The 19,421-nt window shown below is 42.3% G+C and overlaps 1 protein-coding gene across 4 annotated transcripts in view; it reads left to right on the plus strand.

Annotated features, from left to right (window-relative positions):
- Positions 1-2,807: 2,807 nt before the first annotated feature.
- gsk3ba (glycogen synthase kinase 3 beta, genome duplicate a) overlaps positions 2,808-19,421 on the plus strand; it is a 36,592-nt gene continuing 19,978 nt past the window's right edge. For all 4 annotated transcript variants that reach the window (XM_040005460.1, XM_040005462.1, XM_040005461.1 and 1 more), the window contains exons 1-2: positions 2,808-3,733; positions 10,820-11,013. In XM_040005460.1, the coding sequence (XP_039861394.1) occupies positions 3,646-3,733; positions 10,820-11,013 (282 nt within the window). In that variant the 5' untranslated portion in view covers positions 2,808-3,645. The remainder of the gene's footprint in view (positions 3,734-10,819; positions 11,014-19,421) is intronic.

Raw genomic sequence — 19,421 nt, forward strand, 5'->3', positions numbered from 1 at the left:
CTTTCCTTATATACTGTATTTCTATTTATGTTTGCATCTATTTCATATTTTCCTGGCAAAATATTGTGAACTGAGGAAATCAGGACTTTTGCACAGCACTGTAGACAGGTGCTTTGTTAGTTAACTCATGTAAGTTCTCAAAATATACTGACAGAAGAGACACAATAATGAAAAATGACATAAACAGATGCAACATAAAAGGTTTTCACAGAACAAATGTGCGCTCTATTATCAATTGTGCAATTCTGTATTTATTTCTGTATTTATTTGTTGATGTTTTGGTGCCCAGAATTACTTTATGTTTCTTTTATTATAAACATTCCTTAAAATGTTGTTATGTTCCTTTGCTGACTCTGAGTTTGAATTTACAATGTGCATTCTGTGAATGTGAGTGCTGACTTGATGTTAAATACTAAACCTCACCTTTATATGATTTCCATGTTAAATGCAACATTTTCCCTGAGTTAAAATATTTGCCAGGCTTCCCATCACTTAAATCTCCACCATGATTTCACCACATTTTCATGGGTTTTCCTGAAACACAGACAAAAGCCTTTTCTCCCTCGTATCTTTCATGTCTCTTTTATGGCTTGCCCTTCACTTCCACTCCCTTCTGCTATCTACTCTCTGTCTTTCTCGTATTTTATCCCTCCACTAATGGGAAAATGTATGTTTGCCGGGGGAGGTGTTGCTATGAAGGCAAAACAGTGTCTTGCGTTACTTCTGCTCAGCTGCCTGCTTTTAAGATGCTGCTGCTCTCTGTTCAGCATTGAAGGCCAGCCTGGGAGAAACTCCCTTTGATACGGAGAATAAAACCCACACGCATACACACACACACCTGCATAAAAGATACACTAGCAACTGTATCACTGTGAACAGGGAAAGACTTTCCTGCCCTTTCTGCATTCTGCATATGATAGACTTTATTGCCATTTCATGAAATGCAGCACACATATAATTAGAGTTCAGTACAGTTAGTGACACTCACATGCATTTGCAGAAAAGAACAAGATACACCTTCAGCGATTTTAGATCACCAGACAAACATAAACTGCACAAATTCCAACCTTTTTGGTGGTTTGTTAACGATAACTGCTTTATAGATCAGTAATAAATTACAGTTCTAGATTATTTAGAATATTTTTGACTCAGTGATACAACATTCAATTATTAACACCTCATTTAAAATTTATATTAATGGTTTCTTCTTCTTCTTTTGCATGCTCCCTTTAGGGGTCACCACGATGGATCATCTGCCTCATTCTCACACTATCCCTAAATCCTCCTCTGTCACATCAGCCATCTACATGTCCTCTGTCACCACAGCCATGAACCTTCTCTGTGATCTTCCTCTTTTTCCTCCAGCCTCGCAGCTCCATTTTTAAAATATATCTATTATCCCTCCTCTGCAAGTCCTCTCATCCTTGTCTCTCTGACTTTGTCTCCAAACCTACCATCAGCTATCATCTTGTAAACCTTCCCTTTCACTCATGCTGCTTTTGTCACAAATCACCCCTGACACTCGTCTCCACCCAGTCCACCCTGCCTGCACTCTCTTCTTCACCTCTCTTCTTCACTGTCCGTTGCTTTGGATTTTTGACTCAGTGTAGTTAAACTCATCCACCTTCACTACCTCTGCTCCTTGCAGCTTCACTATTATTAATTAAAATCGTTCATAAATATTATGTCAGTGGAAATCAACAGCCCTCTCAAGGGTAAGAGGAAAGAGAACAGACAAAAAAGATCATGGAGAGACAAGGACAAAACACAATGGCAGAGAGAAGAAAAAAGTTAATGCCATGCTGGAGTGGTATGTAAATGCAGCTGTAGCATAAAGCCATAAGAGGAGAAGAAATGCTCATTGCATCTTAGCAAGTCCCCCAGCAATATTGCATCATAATCAAGACATGGTTCGGGGTCACCTGATCTAGCCCTACCTATAAGCTTAAAAGAAAAAAGGAGAGTTTTAAGCCAAGAGTAAAGAGGGTATCTGTCTCCTCAAACTGGGAGCTGAGTCCACAGGGGAGATTGCTAGCTGAAGGTTTTGCCTGTTATTCTCCTTTTAGAAACTATATACATCAAAATATCACCAAAAATTAAGCGAAAAAAAAACAAAACAAACATCAGTCAAAGGAATCTTCAGAACCAACTGATCCATTAGGTACCTTTATTAAATAAATAATAGCAAAAGCTTTGTTTATCTTGCATCTTTAAAACACACAAAGAGACAGCAGTTTAAATGTGAAATCAGGACGTACGATGCTAAACATGTAAGATAAGGTTATAATAGAAGGATGAGACGCGTGCACGCGCACATTATTACATTACTAAGCACGATGACACTAATTAAAAGGATGTGCCCGAGGGCCGCGTGTGGTAAAAAGTGTTGGGGAGCGATAAAGGAGAGGCTTTTGTAACTAACATAGCAACAGTGCTGCATGACCACCGGTGCTCCGTGTCCGTGACAGCTGGGTCCATTTGAACTGACAGCCCGGCTTCGGCTCTCCATTGGTGGAAGAAGTCATCCATCCCGGGAACGGGCCCGCCCCTTGTCCCCGACGCGGCACAGGAAAAAAAGCCTTTGAAGTCGCGAGGGCGGTGCCGAGCAAATTATGCCATGTGGTGCTCGAGAGCGGGGTTTTCATTGGACGGCGGTGAAATGGTCGCCGCCCATTTTTGAAGGATACCCTCTCTGATTGGCTCAATCGGCCACCCCAGATTCGCCGTGCGCGCGTTCACAGTTTTCCTATTCTCCCTCGCGAGTTACGTCAGCAGCGTGAACGTCTTTCCGTGACGCCGGAGCAATCCCTCGAACAATTTGCGGAAACGGCGTACCTACCATGCGCAGCGACAAAGACTGCGAGCCTGAAACCTATGGGGAAGGAATAAAAAAAAGAAATTTCGTATCGTCGCACTCTGTGCTTAAAGACCAGTATTTTCTGAGGAGCTCGCCGGCCTGGGGTCTCGGTAAAGACACCGAAATTTAACCGAGGCAAGGCTGGATTTAGAGTCGGCGTACGGCTAGTGAATTCGCTGAAGAAGACTGTAGCAGCTGGCAGATTTTCCGTTGGACCGTCTGTAGGCTAGGGTAGCGAGGGAGCCGCCATGGCAGTCGGATCATTGAGCCTCCACATCGGGATATGAAGTGGAACTGCATGTGTCCCGAATCGTTAAGAAAACGCCGCATTTGTCACCGATCCGCACCGGATCAGCATCTGAACTAACCCTTCTTCATCTCCGTGAAATCGATTCCGCACCCCGAAAGAAATTACCGCTGGTTTTTAACCGTGGGGCCACAGGGAGAGGCCAGATTCATGACTATTTTAGTCGGATACGTGTCTTCAAAGGCCCGCTGAAAGAAATCCTGGAGCACAAGGAGGAAACGATGCTCTGATAGACCGTCGGTGGAAAAGAAAAGGGTCATTTAGTGGCGATACGAAGTAGTGTGAAGGATTCCTGGGATAAGGGGATCTCTTTCTAGCTGACCTCCCCGTGAATTACAGTGATATTAATTTACTGTCATCCCCCCCTCCTTTTTGGATTTTTTTTTATTATTTTTTATTTTTGATGAGAAGGTTCGGCGAATCGATCAGCTCCGCCGTTTAAGCAAGTCACAGTCGAGAGAATCAAGGGGATCGTCGGATCATGTCGGGTCGGCCCAGGACCACATCTTTCGCCGAGAGCTGCAAGCCAGTGCCGCAGCCTTCAGCTTTCGGCAGCATGAAAGTCAGCAGTAAGTACACCCGTGTAATTCTAGAGTGGCAGACTTTTCCTGCACGCACCAGGCCCACCGTGGGCTGCATATGCTCGCTTAAGTGTCCTCTCACTAACTAGACTGGAAATGTGTCAAGTTAGCATACGGTTAGCTCCGGGAAGCTTATCTCTGTCATATATGTGTGTCACAGAGCGAGACAGTGGATGGTGCTGAGCGGCACACACTGCTGCTCGCCCCGATGTTGGCACACAGCGTTACGCGCTCTGTCGCGCCGCCCCGGGGCCGGTCAGCCGGAGCAGGGTTAGCAGGCCGCGCCGGGAAGGGCCGGGCCGTGCCATAGGAAGGTAGTGTTGGCACAGGCCCAGGTCAAAACCAAGCCTCCTTCTTCCACCGCAGATCCGGCCTGATTATTGTCCATTTGAATGTAGATTAGATCGCGTAGAGATATTGCCACACAGCACCAATCACATGCGTAATGGAGTTAAAGCGATAGGTCCGGTCTATTACGCAACTGTCAGAACGGAAGGTGCGCCCGTAGTTGAGTCGGGCAAAACTGACGCGATCCTACGGGGGGTGGTTTATTAGCCCTGTTTCCACTATTTCCACGGGCCGTGTCGCGACGACCGGAGGGAGTGTGACATCGAGTATCCTGTTCATGAAGCCACGGTGGCACGGTGCCGGAGACCGCTTATAGACTGGCTGCAGAGAGGAAGCCATGCGACTGACTAGGCCTGTCAGCTGAGCAAGTGGCGGGGTGGGGGGCTGGCAATGTGGGTGCTAGACGCCTCTCTTTCGTCTAGTCTATCCATCACCACGGCGATCTCAAGGCAAGGCGCACTCGCTCCCATGCTGAAGATACTACTGCTGTGCTGGTTATATTTAATGGCCCAGTTAGAGCTCAGTCGGTTTAAATAACATCAAATTAACACTTTACATATCTAAAAGTCTTTTCATTGAAATTAATTTATAAGTATAGCATCTTTATTATTAATGAGTATCGACTGTCATAGATGGACACTTGCACAGTTCCTAGTTACACCCCTGTCTTATCTGACACACAGATGGGTGGGGTGGAGTGGGGTGGGGTGTGAGGGCACGTACCTGTTAAGGAATGCTGATGGAGCCTTAAGGCTGTGATGTGAGCATGATGTATCTCAGGCGGGTGAGGCCTGAGCTCAGGCTCATGTCTGGGCCTTGGTGCTGGAAACCGATTAGTGCACTGTGACACACACACACACACACACACACACACACACACACACACACACACACACACACACTCTCACTCTCCAAACCCAAGCCTAATTCTTGTCTCGCCCCAGGTGCATGTATGGGTCAGGTCTGCTAAATGTGAGAATTAATTTTTTCAGACAAAAGTTTTGGATCCTCAACTTGATTTCTTTTTCTCTCAGAGAGACTCGTCTGGTGACTCAGTACTTTTTTATCAACTAAAATAATAAGCTGAACCTCTAGTTGCTCAATTAAATAGGTGTTTGATAATCTGATGTCTAACAGCAGGTGGTGTTCATCTCCATGGAGGAAAGTAGAGTGGCTGATTGCTCAGATGTCCCCTGTTGTAAAATTTTTCAGTATTTTGTCTAGTGTCAGTTATATCGTTATCGCAAATTTTCAAATGTATAACGTGATAAATATTTTTGGTCATATCGCCCTGCTCTAGTTCCCAATCTTTAACGATCAAGGATGATAGCAAATCTAAATCACTGAGTTTTATTTTTTCTTGTAACAAGCAGCTACATATAATTTAACTTTCTTTTTAGTTATTGTTTTAATCTAAGGTAGGCTCTGTCACACAGAGGTATGTGGTACGCAGTTTCAGTTGTATAAAAACTGTACTTTGGACTGTGTCACTTAGCTGGAATCTACCTAGACTTGTTTTTTCATCCGGTCCAGGATGTCATCCACTATTATCCTTTCCTCCACCATCCTATAACACACACACACTTGGATAGATATATGCACTCAAATGTGTGTGTAATAACTTGGCTGATGGTCCTAAACAGCTGTAGCCACTGCGTATGATCCTGGAGAGAATGCTCTTACCCCTCCTACACAGGCAGACGGAAACACACATGCATATACATACATACAGTACATTCACACACCCACTCGAGCACCCTCAGGTTTTGTTTTTTGGGGGGTGAGGCAGCTGGCCAGGAACAATGAGCAGCTTGTTTAGCATCTCAAAGCAGCAGCTCTCTCTTCCTCTTTTCTCCTTTTTCCTGTCTGTCCCCCTCTCACGTTTTACAAGTGATGACGAGAACAAAATGAACTAATTATACTCTTTGATTCCAAACGAAACAGCAGGGCTTACAGACGAGATGAGGACCACCGGAATCGCTCAGGGTTTAGAAGAAAGATGAGATCTATTTTTTTTTTTTTTTTTTTTTTTTTTTTTTTGTGAGTGAGTGAGAGAAAGACAGAGAGCGAGAAAGCTAAATAAGATGAGTGTAGTAGTGCAGCAATGGCTCTGCAGGCTGCACGCTACCCTGACATCTACAATCCATGCACCAATATTATGTCTCCATCTCAGTGATTCTTGGCCAAGTTTGCTTTGCATTAGCTGTAACACTCGTTCCAGTAATGCACTAAATTATCGTGTCAGCTTTACAACGGGGGGGGATTCTGCAAAATTTGTTTGTACCTGTGTCTGCATTACAGGAGCTGAGGACTGCGAAGCGGCAGATGCGCGTCTGTCATGAAAGACATGTGAATGCAGCATCAGTGGGGAAAAAAATAAAGAGAAATCTATTAATATTAATAAAAAAAATGAAGCATAGCAAGGGAAAAATGACAGTGAAATATATACGGTATATACCGGAACTGAGCCAGAATGCCAAAATTTTGTATCTTAATTGCTTTCAACTTGCTTCTAGGCAGCCACTACACTTTAAAGCAATGTAGACTGAAAAAGAGGAGGCTGGAGAGGTGTAGAAGAAAATGCAAGAGCTGTCACTGCCACTTCCTGTTACCTGTGTAAATGCAAACAAAAAAAAAGGTATTGAAAAGTAGTAGCAACTCCTTAGAACTGTTTGATCCAATGCGTGGATGCTTCTGCTTGCTAGGTTCAGGCATGACGAGGCCTAAATGTTCTCCTGACTCGGCAGCGTAAAATATGGCACACATATCTTGAGCTAGGTTTAAAATCTAAGCTTAGTGATAAGCCCGTCAGGTTTTAGTTACCCTAAAGGTTATAAAAATATCTCTGCGTGCACTCTTCAGGGCTTGCACCTATGTTTAGTTGGGTGTTGATGCTTGGACCTAAGGTTTCCCAGCAGAACACTGCCTTGTAACGAGTCGTCCACAAATTCCCTGTCAGTAGTTCCCTTGCGTAGCTGATTGGTGTGTGAGCAAGTTATTGTGTGCAATTCTTTGCCAAAATTCAGAAAGCGATGGACACATGGGCTGTTTGGCAGGCTTTGCATTCTTTGACATTCACTTGTAGTGATGCAACATGAATGGTGTGAAAATTATTATTCGCACTGCAGTAAATACATGACTAATTTTATGACTGCAGCTTGATTACTGTTGCATATTTATACCCCTGTAGTACTTGGAAAGAATGTGGCTGATCATGCTGTGGGAGTCGAGTGTAAAACTACAAAGAAAATTTCTTTGTTTAGACTTCCGTGTCAGACAAAATACTAATGCATTAACTTTAGAAGGGGTAAAACTGCTATTGCATTAATAAAAAGAAGCATCTTGTCCAGAACTTGGACCATGGAATAGTGAGCGTGGAGGATTTGTCTTTAGAATTATGCCATGTTATTCTGTTCATTATCAGTGCCAAGGCACTGCTGTATATTAATAGCTAATAACTTATTGAATTATCGTGTACATGCCACAATGTGAGTGTGGTCATTTTGTGGCTATTTTGTGGCTAATGTTCTGTTTTGAGGAGGGACTGACAGATAATTTCAGTGGCAATATAATCTTCTTTTTTAGGGGTAAAATTCTGTTGGGCTGTGATTAAAAGAGAGTTTAACGAAACAATAAAGATGTGATTAATATTTGCCAGCCACAGGAAGACTTGAGAGTCAGAACTCAAAGTTCCTTTACTGACTGTGACTGTGGGGAGACGTCCACACAGGGAGCAATTTGTTGTCACGAGGCGTTTAGAGGCCGTAGAAAGTCAGTGACACTCAATGTGACTACGGGCAAAAAAGATCCCACTGGTGACGCGTTGAAGCGACTGCCAGTGAGAGGACAGGATACCGGTGGTTGACATGACCTGGTAGGAAATGCCTTAAAGGGTAACCTCGGCAACTGGAACCTAGAATATCTTCTGTCGACCAACTGTCAGCATCAGACCAGTGATCGCTTCCCTGTGCGGATGCAACCTAACCTGAAAGGGCTACCCTGTCAATCAACACGTCCTTCCCTCTCATTGGTAGCTGCTTCATTTTCTCACCTCGGGTTGATGAAAGTTTAACTCAGGATCCGCCCACCTTGCATTGCCAGCAGTTATTCTGCTCCACATCACCTGAAGTTGCTGAATATTGTTGACTATTTATGGTCTCTTGTTGCCAAGATGCTGCTGGTTGCTTCCTTTGTGGATGCCCCTTAAAAGTACTTCATTGCCCTCCACTAGAGAAAAATAAATGACAAAAAGACAGAATAAAAGTGTTGCTTTTAGGCAACACTTTACAAACTTAATCTTATCCCATAATAAGCTTCAAATAACTGCAAGTCCTTATTTATTATTCATGTCAGGAAAATTAAGATGATCCACAAGTCTGTAAGTTAAAAAGTTGTTTTTTTTCCCCCCTTGACTTGATTTGATTTAGATGAACACAGATGAATTTATGACATTTGCTCAGGTAGTTTTTCAGCAGCTTTGATAGAAATACAGGGTTACACGTTTTTATCAGCAGCAGCCGCACACGTGTCCTGTGACTGCTCAGCAGCAGTGTTGTTGTGCGCACGCGTTAGCCATATTCAGCCGTGGCCTGAACTAGTCTGCTGACCTGAATCGAATATTGATGCCGCTGGCTAAACGTCGCATTGCAACAACCGTCTCTGCTCTGTCACTTTGTAGATATGTAATACAGCATACGTACATGGAGTGATGCACTGCGATTTATGTATTAACTAGTGTACTTGTCGCAGGCTGACTGATAAGTTAACAATTCCCGCGCGTGCTTGAAGATGTTTGTTGTTGCACTGATTTCTCTGTTATTGGTGCAAAATTCATGTTTGGTTATATTTAAAGAACTCTTTACATGTAATAGAAGTTTTTACCAAATACTTTTGTTTGTTGGGGATAGTTTATTATAGGGATGGACAGATTATTGGTTAAACCAATATTGGCCTTTTTTACTGTAGAAATATTGGTAGAAATGATTGTTTATCAATGCCTGGATCCATTTTTTTGTCTTCCCAATGTTTTTTAGTTTTCTAAAAGTTAAATGACAAAGTGATTAAGAACTAAAATGCAGTTAAAGCTTTTAGGATTTTTTTTAATTTATTGCAGTAAAGATTTGCTTGTTTTCCTGGTTTATTGTTTACTTATTAGAATAAATAGGTGCCCTTTGCTTTATAGGAAGTTACATTTCTTCTCACATGTGAACTGAAGGTAATTCCTAATTGTGTGCAATTGTAATAGTTTCTCTAGTCTGTGTGAAAAGTCCTGCTTCATGCGGCGTCCAGTTAGTCACTCAAATGACATTTGATCGCTTGGTCATTCCTTCCTTACGGCAGTGTGGGTTCCCAGTATGTGTTTGTGAGCAGGCACAGACTTTTCTCACGGTTTGAGGAAGTGCAGAGGCGTCATAGAAATGGCCCTGTTGGAATATATGTAGGCAGAGTCATATTCCTCTCTCTGTCCACAGTTCTGGAAAGTCTATTTCTGTTGGTACAGAATCCATCTTTAGTTTCCCTTTCTAGACTTGGTCCTGGAGAGAGAAGCTGTCTCTTTTTCTTTTTTTGGTTTCTCCCATTCCTTCCCTATTCTTTGATTGTAATTGCATCTTTGGTAATGGAGCCTCTCGCTGGCCACACAGCAGCAGAATAAGGCTTGCAAACGCACATTAATAATTTTATGTCTGGATTGAGCCCGTGTGTGTGCCGGCGTCCGTGGGGGGACTATTCGCATCGAAATCAATGGTGGTGTTGGAAAATAAACTCAGCAAACCAGTGAAAGTAAGAAATAGGACTGGTTAACCTCCACACCCTCGGTTATAGTTTGAGGTCAAATGTTGATTTGTGGATTAGCAGTGCGGGGTTAATCAGCCCGAGGAAATTGTTGATTCAAAACACACATGCAAACAACCCATGACCTGGTACTTTACTAGAAATCAGCATGACATGCACACCCACTCAATATGGGTGGACGCAGTGGCCTTCCAGAGTCCATCCAACCAGTTGTGTTTGCTGCCTACCGCTGTGAGAAATTCAAAGAAGAATGCATTTGATATTTTTGACTTGTTTAGGCTCCTCCTCTGAAGTCTGGGTTAAGTTCAGACCTGCCCAGTCATCCTTTTTAGTGCCAGCTAATGTAGAGTTTCCTCAATTTTACAGCTCTTTCCACTTGTGCTTTTTTTTGTCTGTCTGAGGCTAAAGCTGATAGGCATGACAGTAACACGGTTCAAATGTTCATCAGTAATACACGGTCCTAGCCTGCGTTGTATGACTTGTGAATCGAGGACCAATTTGACGCTTTGATGACCAAAGACAGCCTGCAGCAGAATTCAGAAACGGTGTCAGAGAACGAGTTCTCACAGTGTGACCCACATTTAAAAGCCAGTCCATCACAAATGAATCAATACACCAGTCAACTGTCGTTCTGAATAAAGTTCAGTTTGAAGATTTTTTTTTTAAATTCTTTTATTTTTTAAATGCTTGGAAGCACTGCTGCAGTGGTCACACAGTGGTCTGGTTTTCTGTGAAATATCTTTGGATTTTCAGACAGGGAGCTCTGAGACTCACCTGAAACTCTCAGGATCATGAGCATTTTTACTCTTCTTTCATGTATTTCAGACAAAATGATTAGGAAAGAATATAATAAATGGGAAAATCAATGTTTTGATCTAATCTACTCGGATCTGAACACTTGTGTGTTGCTCGTGTCTTTGTCTCTATCTGCAGGGGACAAAGATGGCAGCAAGGTAACGACAGTTGTGGCCACCCCAGGCCAAGGCCCCGACCGGCCACAGGAAGTCAGCTACACGGACACCAAGGTCATCGGCAATGGCTCTTTTGGCGTCGTCTACCAAGCTAAACTTTGCGACTCTGGAGAGCTGGTGGCCATCAAGAAGGTCCTGCAAGACAAGAGGTTTAAGGTAAAACTTGTTATGACTGAGAACAGCTGCAGGCGTAATTGATGAGTGTGCATATAAACGCAAACTCAGTGTTTACCCTCCAAATCACCCTTTTTTTTTTTTCTTTTCTTTTCTTTCTTTCTTTTTTTTTTTTTTTTTTTTTTTAAACAAAAAATCAATGATATCAGAATCGAGATGTGTGGCAGTAATGAATGTTACGGGGTAACCGTGAAAGAGACATGAATGGAGAGATCTTTCACACGAACGGGGAGATCAGAGAAGCTGTGAAACAAAAGAAAACAAAAGAAGAGCGGGAAAGTTTGTCATTCAACACATTCCCACTTTAAAGCGTGTCTTTTCTTCTTCTTGCAGAGAATGTGCGTGTTTGTGTAGTAGTGGAGCAGAGGTCTTTTCTCACACCGACAAACTCAAACACATAAATACTCCGTCATCCGTCAGCTTGCAAATGTCATGTTTCTTTCCAAGTAGAGCTCTGCTGGAAATCTCCTCCTGTGCTTTGAATAGATTTGACTGATGGCTTGTTGTTCCTTCATTTGGGCAACATTGTCTTTGCTCCACTGGTTCATGGCCTCCGCTGAGTGTATATGGGTGGAAATAAGTGTCCCGAGGATCATGCGGATAGGATGTTTACATGAAACACACAAACTTGATAATAAGATGTATATAAGCAACATTAGCTGGGATTATTTTTGAGTGCTTAGGATAGCATATTTGGGTCTCTCTGACTGGTTAAGGGTTTGTCCTTGTTTCAGAAATCAGGATATGATGTTTATGTGGCAAAGACAAAATGGGATGCTTCAAAAACTCATGTTCATATAAACAAACTCATTGTCCCTGCCACTAGACCTCAGAAAGCAACGCTTGCAGAAGAGCTGTTTAGAGTTTCATCAAGTTTAAAGGCTTTAAAAAATGAGCTTCCACAGTATTTTAAGTGTGTGATCAGGCTGGGGTTAAACTGGGTAACAGCTCAAAGTGTTAATCTTGCAGTTGGTTATTTTATACATATGTATAATGTTTGTTAAATGGTTTAAATTCAAACCAGCGCTTCTTAACCTATTTCTGGGATGCTTCACTTAAAAAGCAGCCATAAACTCTAACACCAGAAAAATGATATCTGTTAACTTAGCTGGACTCCACATTTTTACCCAGGTCACCTACACTGGTTCTCTTCCTCACCACTGAAGCCAGTGCAGTCTAATTAGGGATGTTATTGGATTTAGTGATACCAATACTATTATTGAGTCTGCTTAAAGGGCCTTATTCTTTATCGATTCTCTTATTGATTGTTGATCAATTTTCTGAAAAAAGGAGGCCCATTCTTGTTTTCAGCAGCCAGTATAGCAACAAAATATAAAAATAGCTTATGTTAGACTCAGGTACTCAACATGCTAAAGGAAGTTATTAAGCTTGCAGGTGTGTGATTATGGTGTACTGGACAGTTTAGTAGTGGATCTTAACTGGAACTTGGTTCTTGAAATGTAAATCTATAGTAGTCACATGTTTCAGTTTCTTTAAGCTCCAGTCACACAGGATAGAAATCGGTCGGCAACCAAATGCAAACTTCAATTCAATTCCATTTTATTTATATAGCGCCAAATCACAACAACAGTGGCCTCAAGGCGCTTTATTTTGTAAGGTAGACCCTACAATAATACATACAGAGAAACGCAACAATTATATGACCCTCTATGAGCAAGCACTTTGACAGTGGCAGTGAGAAGGGAAAAACTCTTTTAACAGGAAGAAACCTCCAACAGAACCAGGCTCAGGGAGCGGCGGCCATCTACTGTGATCGGTTGGGGTAAGAGAAGGAAAACAGGATAAAAGACATGCTGTGGAGGAGAGCCAGAGATTAATAACAAGTATGATTCAGTGCAGAGAGGTCTATTAACACATAGTGAGTGAGAAAGGTGACTGAAGAAGAACTACTCAATGCATCGTGGGAATCCCTCAGCAGTCTACACCTATTGCAGCACAACTAAAGGAAGAATCAAGGTCACCTGGTCCAGCCCTAACTATATGCTTTAGCAAAAAGGAAAGTTTTAAGCCTAATCTTAAAAGTAGAGATGGTGTCTGTCTCCCGAATCCAAACTGCAAGCTGGTTCCACAGAAGAGGGGCCTGAAAACTGAAGGCTCTGCCTCCCATTCTACTTTTAAATAAAGTGCTCTAATAGGGTGATATGGTACTATAAGGTCATTAAAATAAGATGGGGCCTAATTATTTAAGACCTTGTATGTGAGGAGCAGGGTTTTGAATTCAATTCTGGATTTAGCAGGGAGCCAGTGAAGGGAAGCCAATATGGGAGAAATATGCTCTCTCTTTCTAGCCTTTTTTTGATTAACTGAAACCACTGTAAGCTACGGGAAATGCTGGTGAGTGGTTGCTACCTCCTTGGAATTTTCTTGGTTACAATAAGACAGCTTGTAGTTTGCAAGGGAGACGCAAACGTGTCCACAAACAGTGCCGCTGTGCACAGACTGGTGGTGAAACTGTGAAAAGTACAATACAAATGGAAACAAAGACGCTTAGCCTTGAAAGTAGAAGCTACACCTTTATGAAACATGTCAGCAGTAAAGCTTAATTTAGGCTTCTGCAGGAAATTTACGTCTTAACTTACATAGTAACTCCTTTTATCTCCACACTGCAACCTTTCACACCACTCCAGTGGTTGTGGTCGTCGACCCAACGTGTAGTTACGTTTCTCAGGAGGTGCCTGTCTGGCGTAGAGTTAAAATAGGATTCCGGTTATTGCGTACGTTACAATGTAGATCTGACGCAGGAGTAGAGCTGGGCGATAGAACGATAACGATATGTATCGTGATATAACTTTTACTCGATAGAGAAATTAAGCTATCGCGATAGACCTCGCCGCTCTTGTCCTCTTTTTTTTTTTTTTTTTTTTTTTTAAAAAGGTCAGCCAATCCAAATTAAGTAGCGCAGAGCCGAACCAATCACAGCCGCAGCGTCACGTCGCGTGACTTGTTACGTACAGCACAAGTGCCAAGCCGCACGTGTGTTTGTTTGGGAAGCAGCCAGCGGGTAATGGAGGAAATGAGTGTGCCGACTAGAAAAATCAACCGAGCGTGACCGAAGAGAAAACAGATGATGGTTCCAATGCCGGAGAGATTGTCGAACGGAAGAGCCATAGAAGTTCCGTAGTGTGAAGGTATTTCGGCTATTTCAAGTCTGACAAAAAACAGAGTAGCGTGCACTGTAAATTGTGCCGAAAGCAAGTCTGGAAATACAATGAACTGGTGCATGCGTCACACTGTGCGCCACGTTATTGTTTCGGTGAAATGCATTTCTACAGTACTGTTAATTCTACTCTCTGCAGTGTTTAAATGCTTACATATACACACAGTTACTGTCCCTCCACACATACGACTCTGTTCTGCTTCTATGCCCCAGCTTTGTTTACTTTTCCCCACCGAGGCTTCTAGACTTCTGATTGGCCAACATTTCTGCACGGTTAGGAATCTAGCGCCACCTGCTGCTTTGGCATGTTCATAGCAGCGTTTTCCTTCATTTCTGCTTTTATGTGTGGACGGGATTATTTTTTAAAACGGAAAATCTCTGTTTTCAAAAATACCCGTGTACGTGTGGACGTAGCCTCAGTCTCTGACTGGAAGCGCTAATTCGTCATTCGGCTTTTGTCAGACTAAAGTAACTGTTAAAACTGTTTGAAAGTCTAAGCTATACAACAAGGAGAGATTGAGAATTTCCTTTTAGTTCTCAGTTTATTTGATATTGACAAAAGTTAGTCAGTTTTGTCTGTTCTTCTGTAAAACAAACTAAGGTTTATTTTTAGAATTAATATTTTGTTTCTAAGTGGAATTGACAATTTAGTAGCCTGTTTTGTTTGTTCTATTTTGAAACTTAAACGCTTTAGCGGCTGCCTTTTGTGTAGTTTGCAATATTTGCCTTTATTTATCTGAAAAAGTCTCATGTTCCTTAAGTACATCTACCCTGTTGAACTTATTATGGGAAATAAATATTTAAATCAAAACAAGCTGCTGATTATTTCACATTTTACTTGTGAGCAACGGCACATTTAAATCTTACAAATATAGTTATTTGGCTTATATCGTGATATATATCGTTATCGCCTGAAATGAAAAAAACATATCGTGATATGAAAAAATCTCATATCGCCCAGCTCTACGCAGGAGTATAATTTACATGTTAGGCTTAAACTTGAACTTTGTGTTTGTGTCAATGCAAACTAAGGGTGACCATGGCTGCCTGCTAGCCACGCAAGGAGGATTTTTTTTGTTTTGTTTTTTGGTGCAGCGCTGTCTTCGCAATCGACAACCCCTAGCGACAGCCAGCAACCTCCAACAACTTGTCAGCCAGGTACGGAATACACGTTTTTCCCAGCAACTGAAGGTTACCAGGGGCTCACCAGCCGACCTCTAGAGTTGCTGCCATTCCAACCACAACTGAAAGTCACACCTTAAAAAAACGAGTGCACTATTGTCGTGTGAGACTATATATTTGTCATACACACAGACACTCAATACAGTAACAACTACCAGCTGAGTTGGGGTTGGTTTGACTGGGCTATTCCAGCCTAAGCACAGCAATTACTTTGCAGCTCTGAATGGACTCAGACACTTAATTTCTAACCTCACAGGCAAAAATAAGAAGTTTTTGCAATGATTATAGGAGATACATTTCAACTGTAAAATTACTGCAAAAAACAATTTATACCTTACATCTCTGACCTTGTGATGCTGTAAAGTTTGTGTACGTTCTACCCATAAGCTTTTATTTCACTGTGTGACAAGAGATGCTTTAATTGTAGACGTTTGACTAGGGGAAAGGGGGGGAAAAAGCACAGACGTTACTAAAAATAGCAGGGGCTATGTCGTCAGACAATGGTTCCAGTAAACAATGGCTGCAAACCAGGAGAAGCAGTTCACATTTACATGCATTTAAAGTAAAACTGAAAATACAAAATGAAATCTGGCATGAAGAAAAGAGGAAAAAACGAACTAAAACTGTATTGACAATGATAAATGGGTAGGTTATGTGTCATACTACATACATGCCCCTGTTATAAATAAATAAATGTCTAATGGGAATTAAGTCTGTTAATATTTGATTTAAGCTTGGAAGGCAGAGCTATTCCCTTCTCGCTCATCATTTTATGTCCGTTATTCCCAGGAGGAGAACGCTCACTGTTGTCTTGTAGACTCCCATCCCGCTGCTCTTTTTCTTTTTACCCATAACTGTGAGAACTGCTCACAAAGTTCAGTCAAATCTATTTGCCTGTAGCGTTTTCACCCAACTGGTTCAGCTAAATGCTTGAGCAACTCAAAACCCTGGGTTTAACCTGTTGGAGATTCAGCACAGTTTTTTTTTTTTTTTTTTTTTCTCCTCAGGATGTGCTAGTCCTTTGCTCTGTGAAGCCAGACAAGATGAATGATGTCACTTAATAGTGTAGGGGGTCGGACATCTGCCACCAAATTCGCGGTGCTCGTTGCGGACGCTCACACTGTCTTTTTGTGGCTCTGCGTGCCGGCCCCGGTGAAGTCACATCCTGCTCTTCCTGTTAGCCTGTGGTTAGCATGACGTGCTAGCAGGCCTCCTCTTTTAAACAGCTCAGTGAAGCTCACGCTGGTTTGATTGTTCAGTTTCCTCTTTAGAGAAGACCCTCTGCCTCAGCTGGCTGTCGCTCTTTCCGCCTCGTCTTTCTTGCTGCTTCATCTGCACGTCCTCCTCATGAACAGCTTGTTAGGAAAAATGAAGCAAATGAGGGCTAAGACTCTTCACATGACTGTCAAGCATGCAGCGCGTGCGCGCGCACACACACACACACACACACACAAACACCTGCGTTCTATTTTCTTCTCCCCCACTTCAAAAGCCTTTTGTCCACACTTCTTCTTTTTTCCTGTCTGATTTAGTGCTCATCTGTGAAGTGAGCGTGGGTTGAGTAAACCATGCCAGTCAACATGTGTGAATGTTATATTTTCTCTCACTGGCGCACGCACACACACACACACACACACACACACACACACACACACACACACACACACACACACACACACACACACACACACACACACACACACACAGCCAATTCAAGTCAAACAGGGTAATCATGTGAATAGGCTTCTGGTTTAACTGTGAGGCAGCTTTGGTGGGCTCACAGTGTTCTTGTTGTCCATTATGGGATGGGTCCTTCTCCCTTCCCAACTGAGGGATCACATATCAGCCTATCGGAAAATGGATGCTCACATTAGACCTCGCTGTCACACAGACCGAGAGCACGCCTGATGGCAGATACTTGTAAATATTATTAACGAATAAAGAAAAATAACAAATCCTGTAAATACTCTGTAGCTGAAACCTGATCAATTTAACCCCGTAGGTTTTTTTTAAATTCATAAGTGTCTGTTTGACAGTTTTGAGTAATACACTTAGAGAAACCCCTTTGTTCTTTTATTTTGGATGATTTACAGTTTGAGTGGGCTTGAGAGGGACCGCAGGTCTATTTTAATTGCATTTAACTTATAAACAACATTTCTTCTCATTATTTATATTTAAACCACATCAGATTGATCATTTTTTCATTTGTTTGATTGTACAAGTACATTACAGTATTTATAATCAACTTATGTCCTCCCACAATGACAGCTCCGTATAATTCCCAAACACAATCCAAAATCTACATTGGTGCTGTAGGAAGCCATTTAAAACGACAAAACCAAGGAGCTGGTTGACTCATCTGGAAGTATGAGATGGGAATAACTAGAGTAGGACAGGGCTCGTGTTTGCGAAGGTTGTATTGTTCTGTGGCTTTGGCGTTCTTAATCTTTTTGGGATGCGGTTTGGTTTTGGCAGCATCAGCTGCGCGAGGCGCTCAGGTGTAGTCCTTGCAGCCGCCGCAAATCAAGTCATTTTTCTCTCTTTCCTCTCGGTCTCTGCTGTCTGTGCCGCTCACACTCTGGGGGATGATAGGTCAGCAGGATGGACTGCAGTATAACTGGAGCTGGGTTGGGCTTTACTCGACAGCCTTTCCACTCCTCCTCCATATGCTCCTGTCTCTCTCTCTCTGTCTCTCACACAGAGACACACCCTCGGACACTCCAGCACAAAAAAGACGAGGGCGTTGCCTGCGGCCGGTCTTTGACCCCGTGTGCAGTGATGTCACTCGGTGATGTGGGGGGTTGTGTGTGTGTGTGTGTGTGTGTGTTTGTGGTTGTCGTGGCTGCGTAAAGGGTAAAAAAGCAGGGGGAAGACTGTGGGGATGATTTGCATCAGCTTAAGTGAATTAGACTGGGGGGTTGTCTGCAGGAGGCTATTGAGCTACCAGATGCTCTGTTGTGCTGCTGTTGTTTAGGTGGAGAGGACCTAACCCTGCTAACATGGGTTTAAAGCCTTATAAAGACAAGGACAGCTGCAAGCATCATCCCGACCCACGTAAGGGACTTTTCATGAGTCACAGCTTCAGACAGACAGTTCAAACCACGCAGTGTTTTGTCAACCACGTTTATCCATATTTCTTTTTAAGAAAACCACTGATTTACAGGCAAAACTATGAGCTTAAAATCTTTTGGTTTGAGGAATTGGCATTTTTTTGTGTGTTGTTGCATATAATGAACAAACTTACCCATTCTGCTATCTTACACTGAGCTGCAAAACCAGTTGATGCCAGTCTGGAGGCTTTTAGAGGCTTTTGTAATGATCGTCTTGACTTGGACTTAATGAGTTAAACAGTTATCAAAGCCACTGTTAAATAATACTATAAATTTCAGTTAATCATTAGATTAGTCAAAGAGGAAGATTAAATCTCTAGCTGCTGTGTTATATACTAAATAGTAGCACTGATGTTAAGCCTCTTTATTACAGAAGAGCAAAGAGAAGAACCTTCAATAAGTAGTTGTGTATTCCTACATAATGTGTTTTTACTCACAATGATACTAGACAATTTGTGGATGGATAAGTTGCTTAAAAGCACAACAGTCTCTTAACTTCGTAGTTTCAATTGATCACTCTCTGTTTAAAGTCCAAAGCTCACAAAGTAGTTTCTTTTGACATCACATGTGCATCCAATTTAAACAACACAAAGATGATTTGCGTGCGGTGCTTCTAAGCCAATCCTGAAACCTGTCTTTAGACAAGTTCAGACAAGATGTTGAGTGGTTGACACTTGGTCTGGTAGCTTGTTAGTCAGCTGGACAGTCATGCAATTCTGTGCTTCCTTAATAACTTTGTCTGTGAATTAACTCTGTAACTAGTCTGGTTACAGGGGAATTAGACAGGAAGCTGCTGAGTTTCTTTGAGTGGAAATGTACATCTGATTTTTTTTTTTCATTAAAAGCATGCTGCATACTGATCATTGTGGCTATATTTGCCATCTTTATGTCACCAAAGTCACAGCGCTTGGTTTCTGAAT

The sequence above is a fragment of the Simochromis diagramma genome, unplaced genomic scaffold (assembly GCF_900408965.1).
Source record: "Simochromis diagramma unplaced genomic scaffold, fSimDia1.1 OVJJ01000501.1, whole genome shotgun sequence".
Classification (NCBI taxonomy): Eukaryota; Metazoa; Chordata; class Actinopteri; order Cichliformes; family Cichlidae; genus Simochromis; species Simochromis diagramma.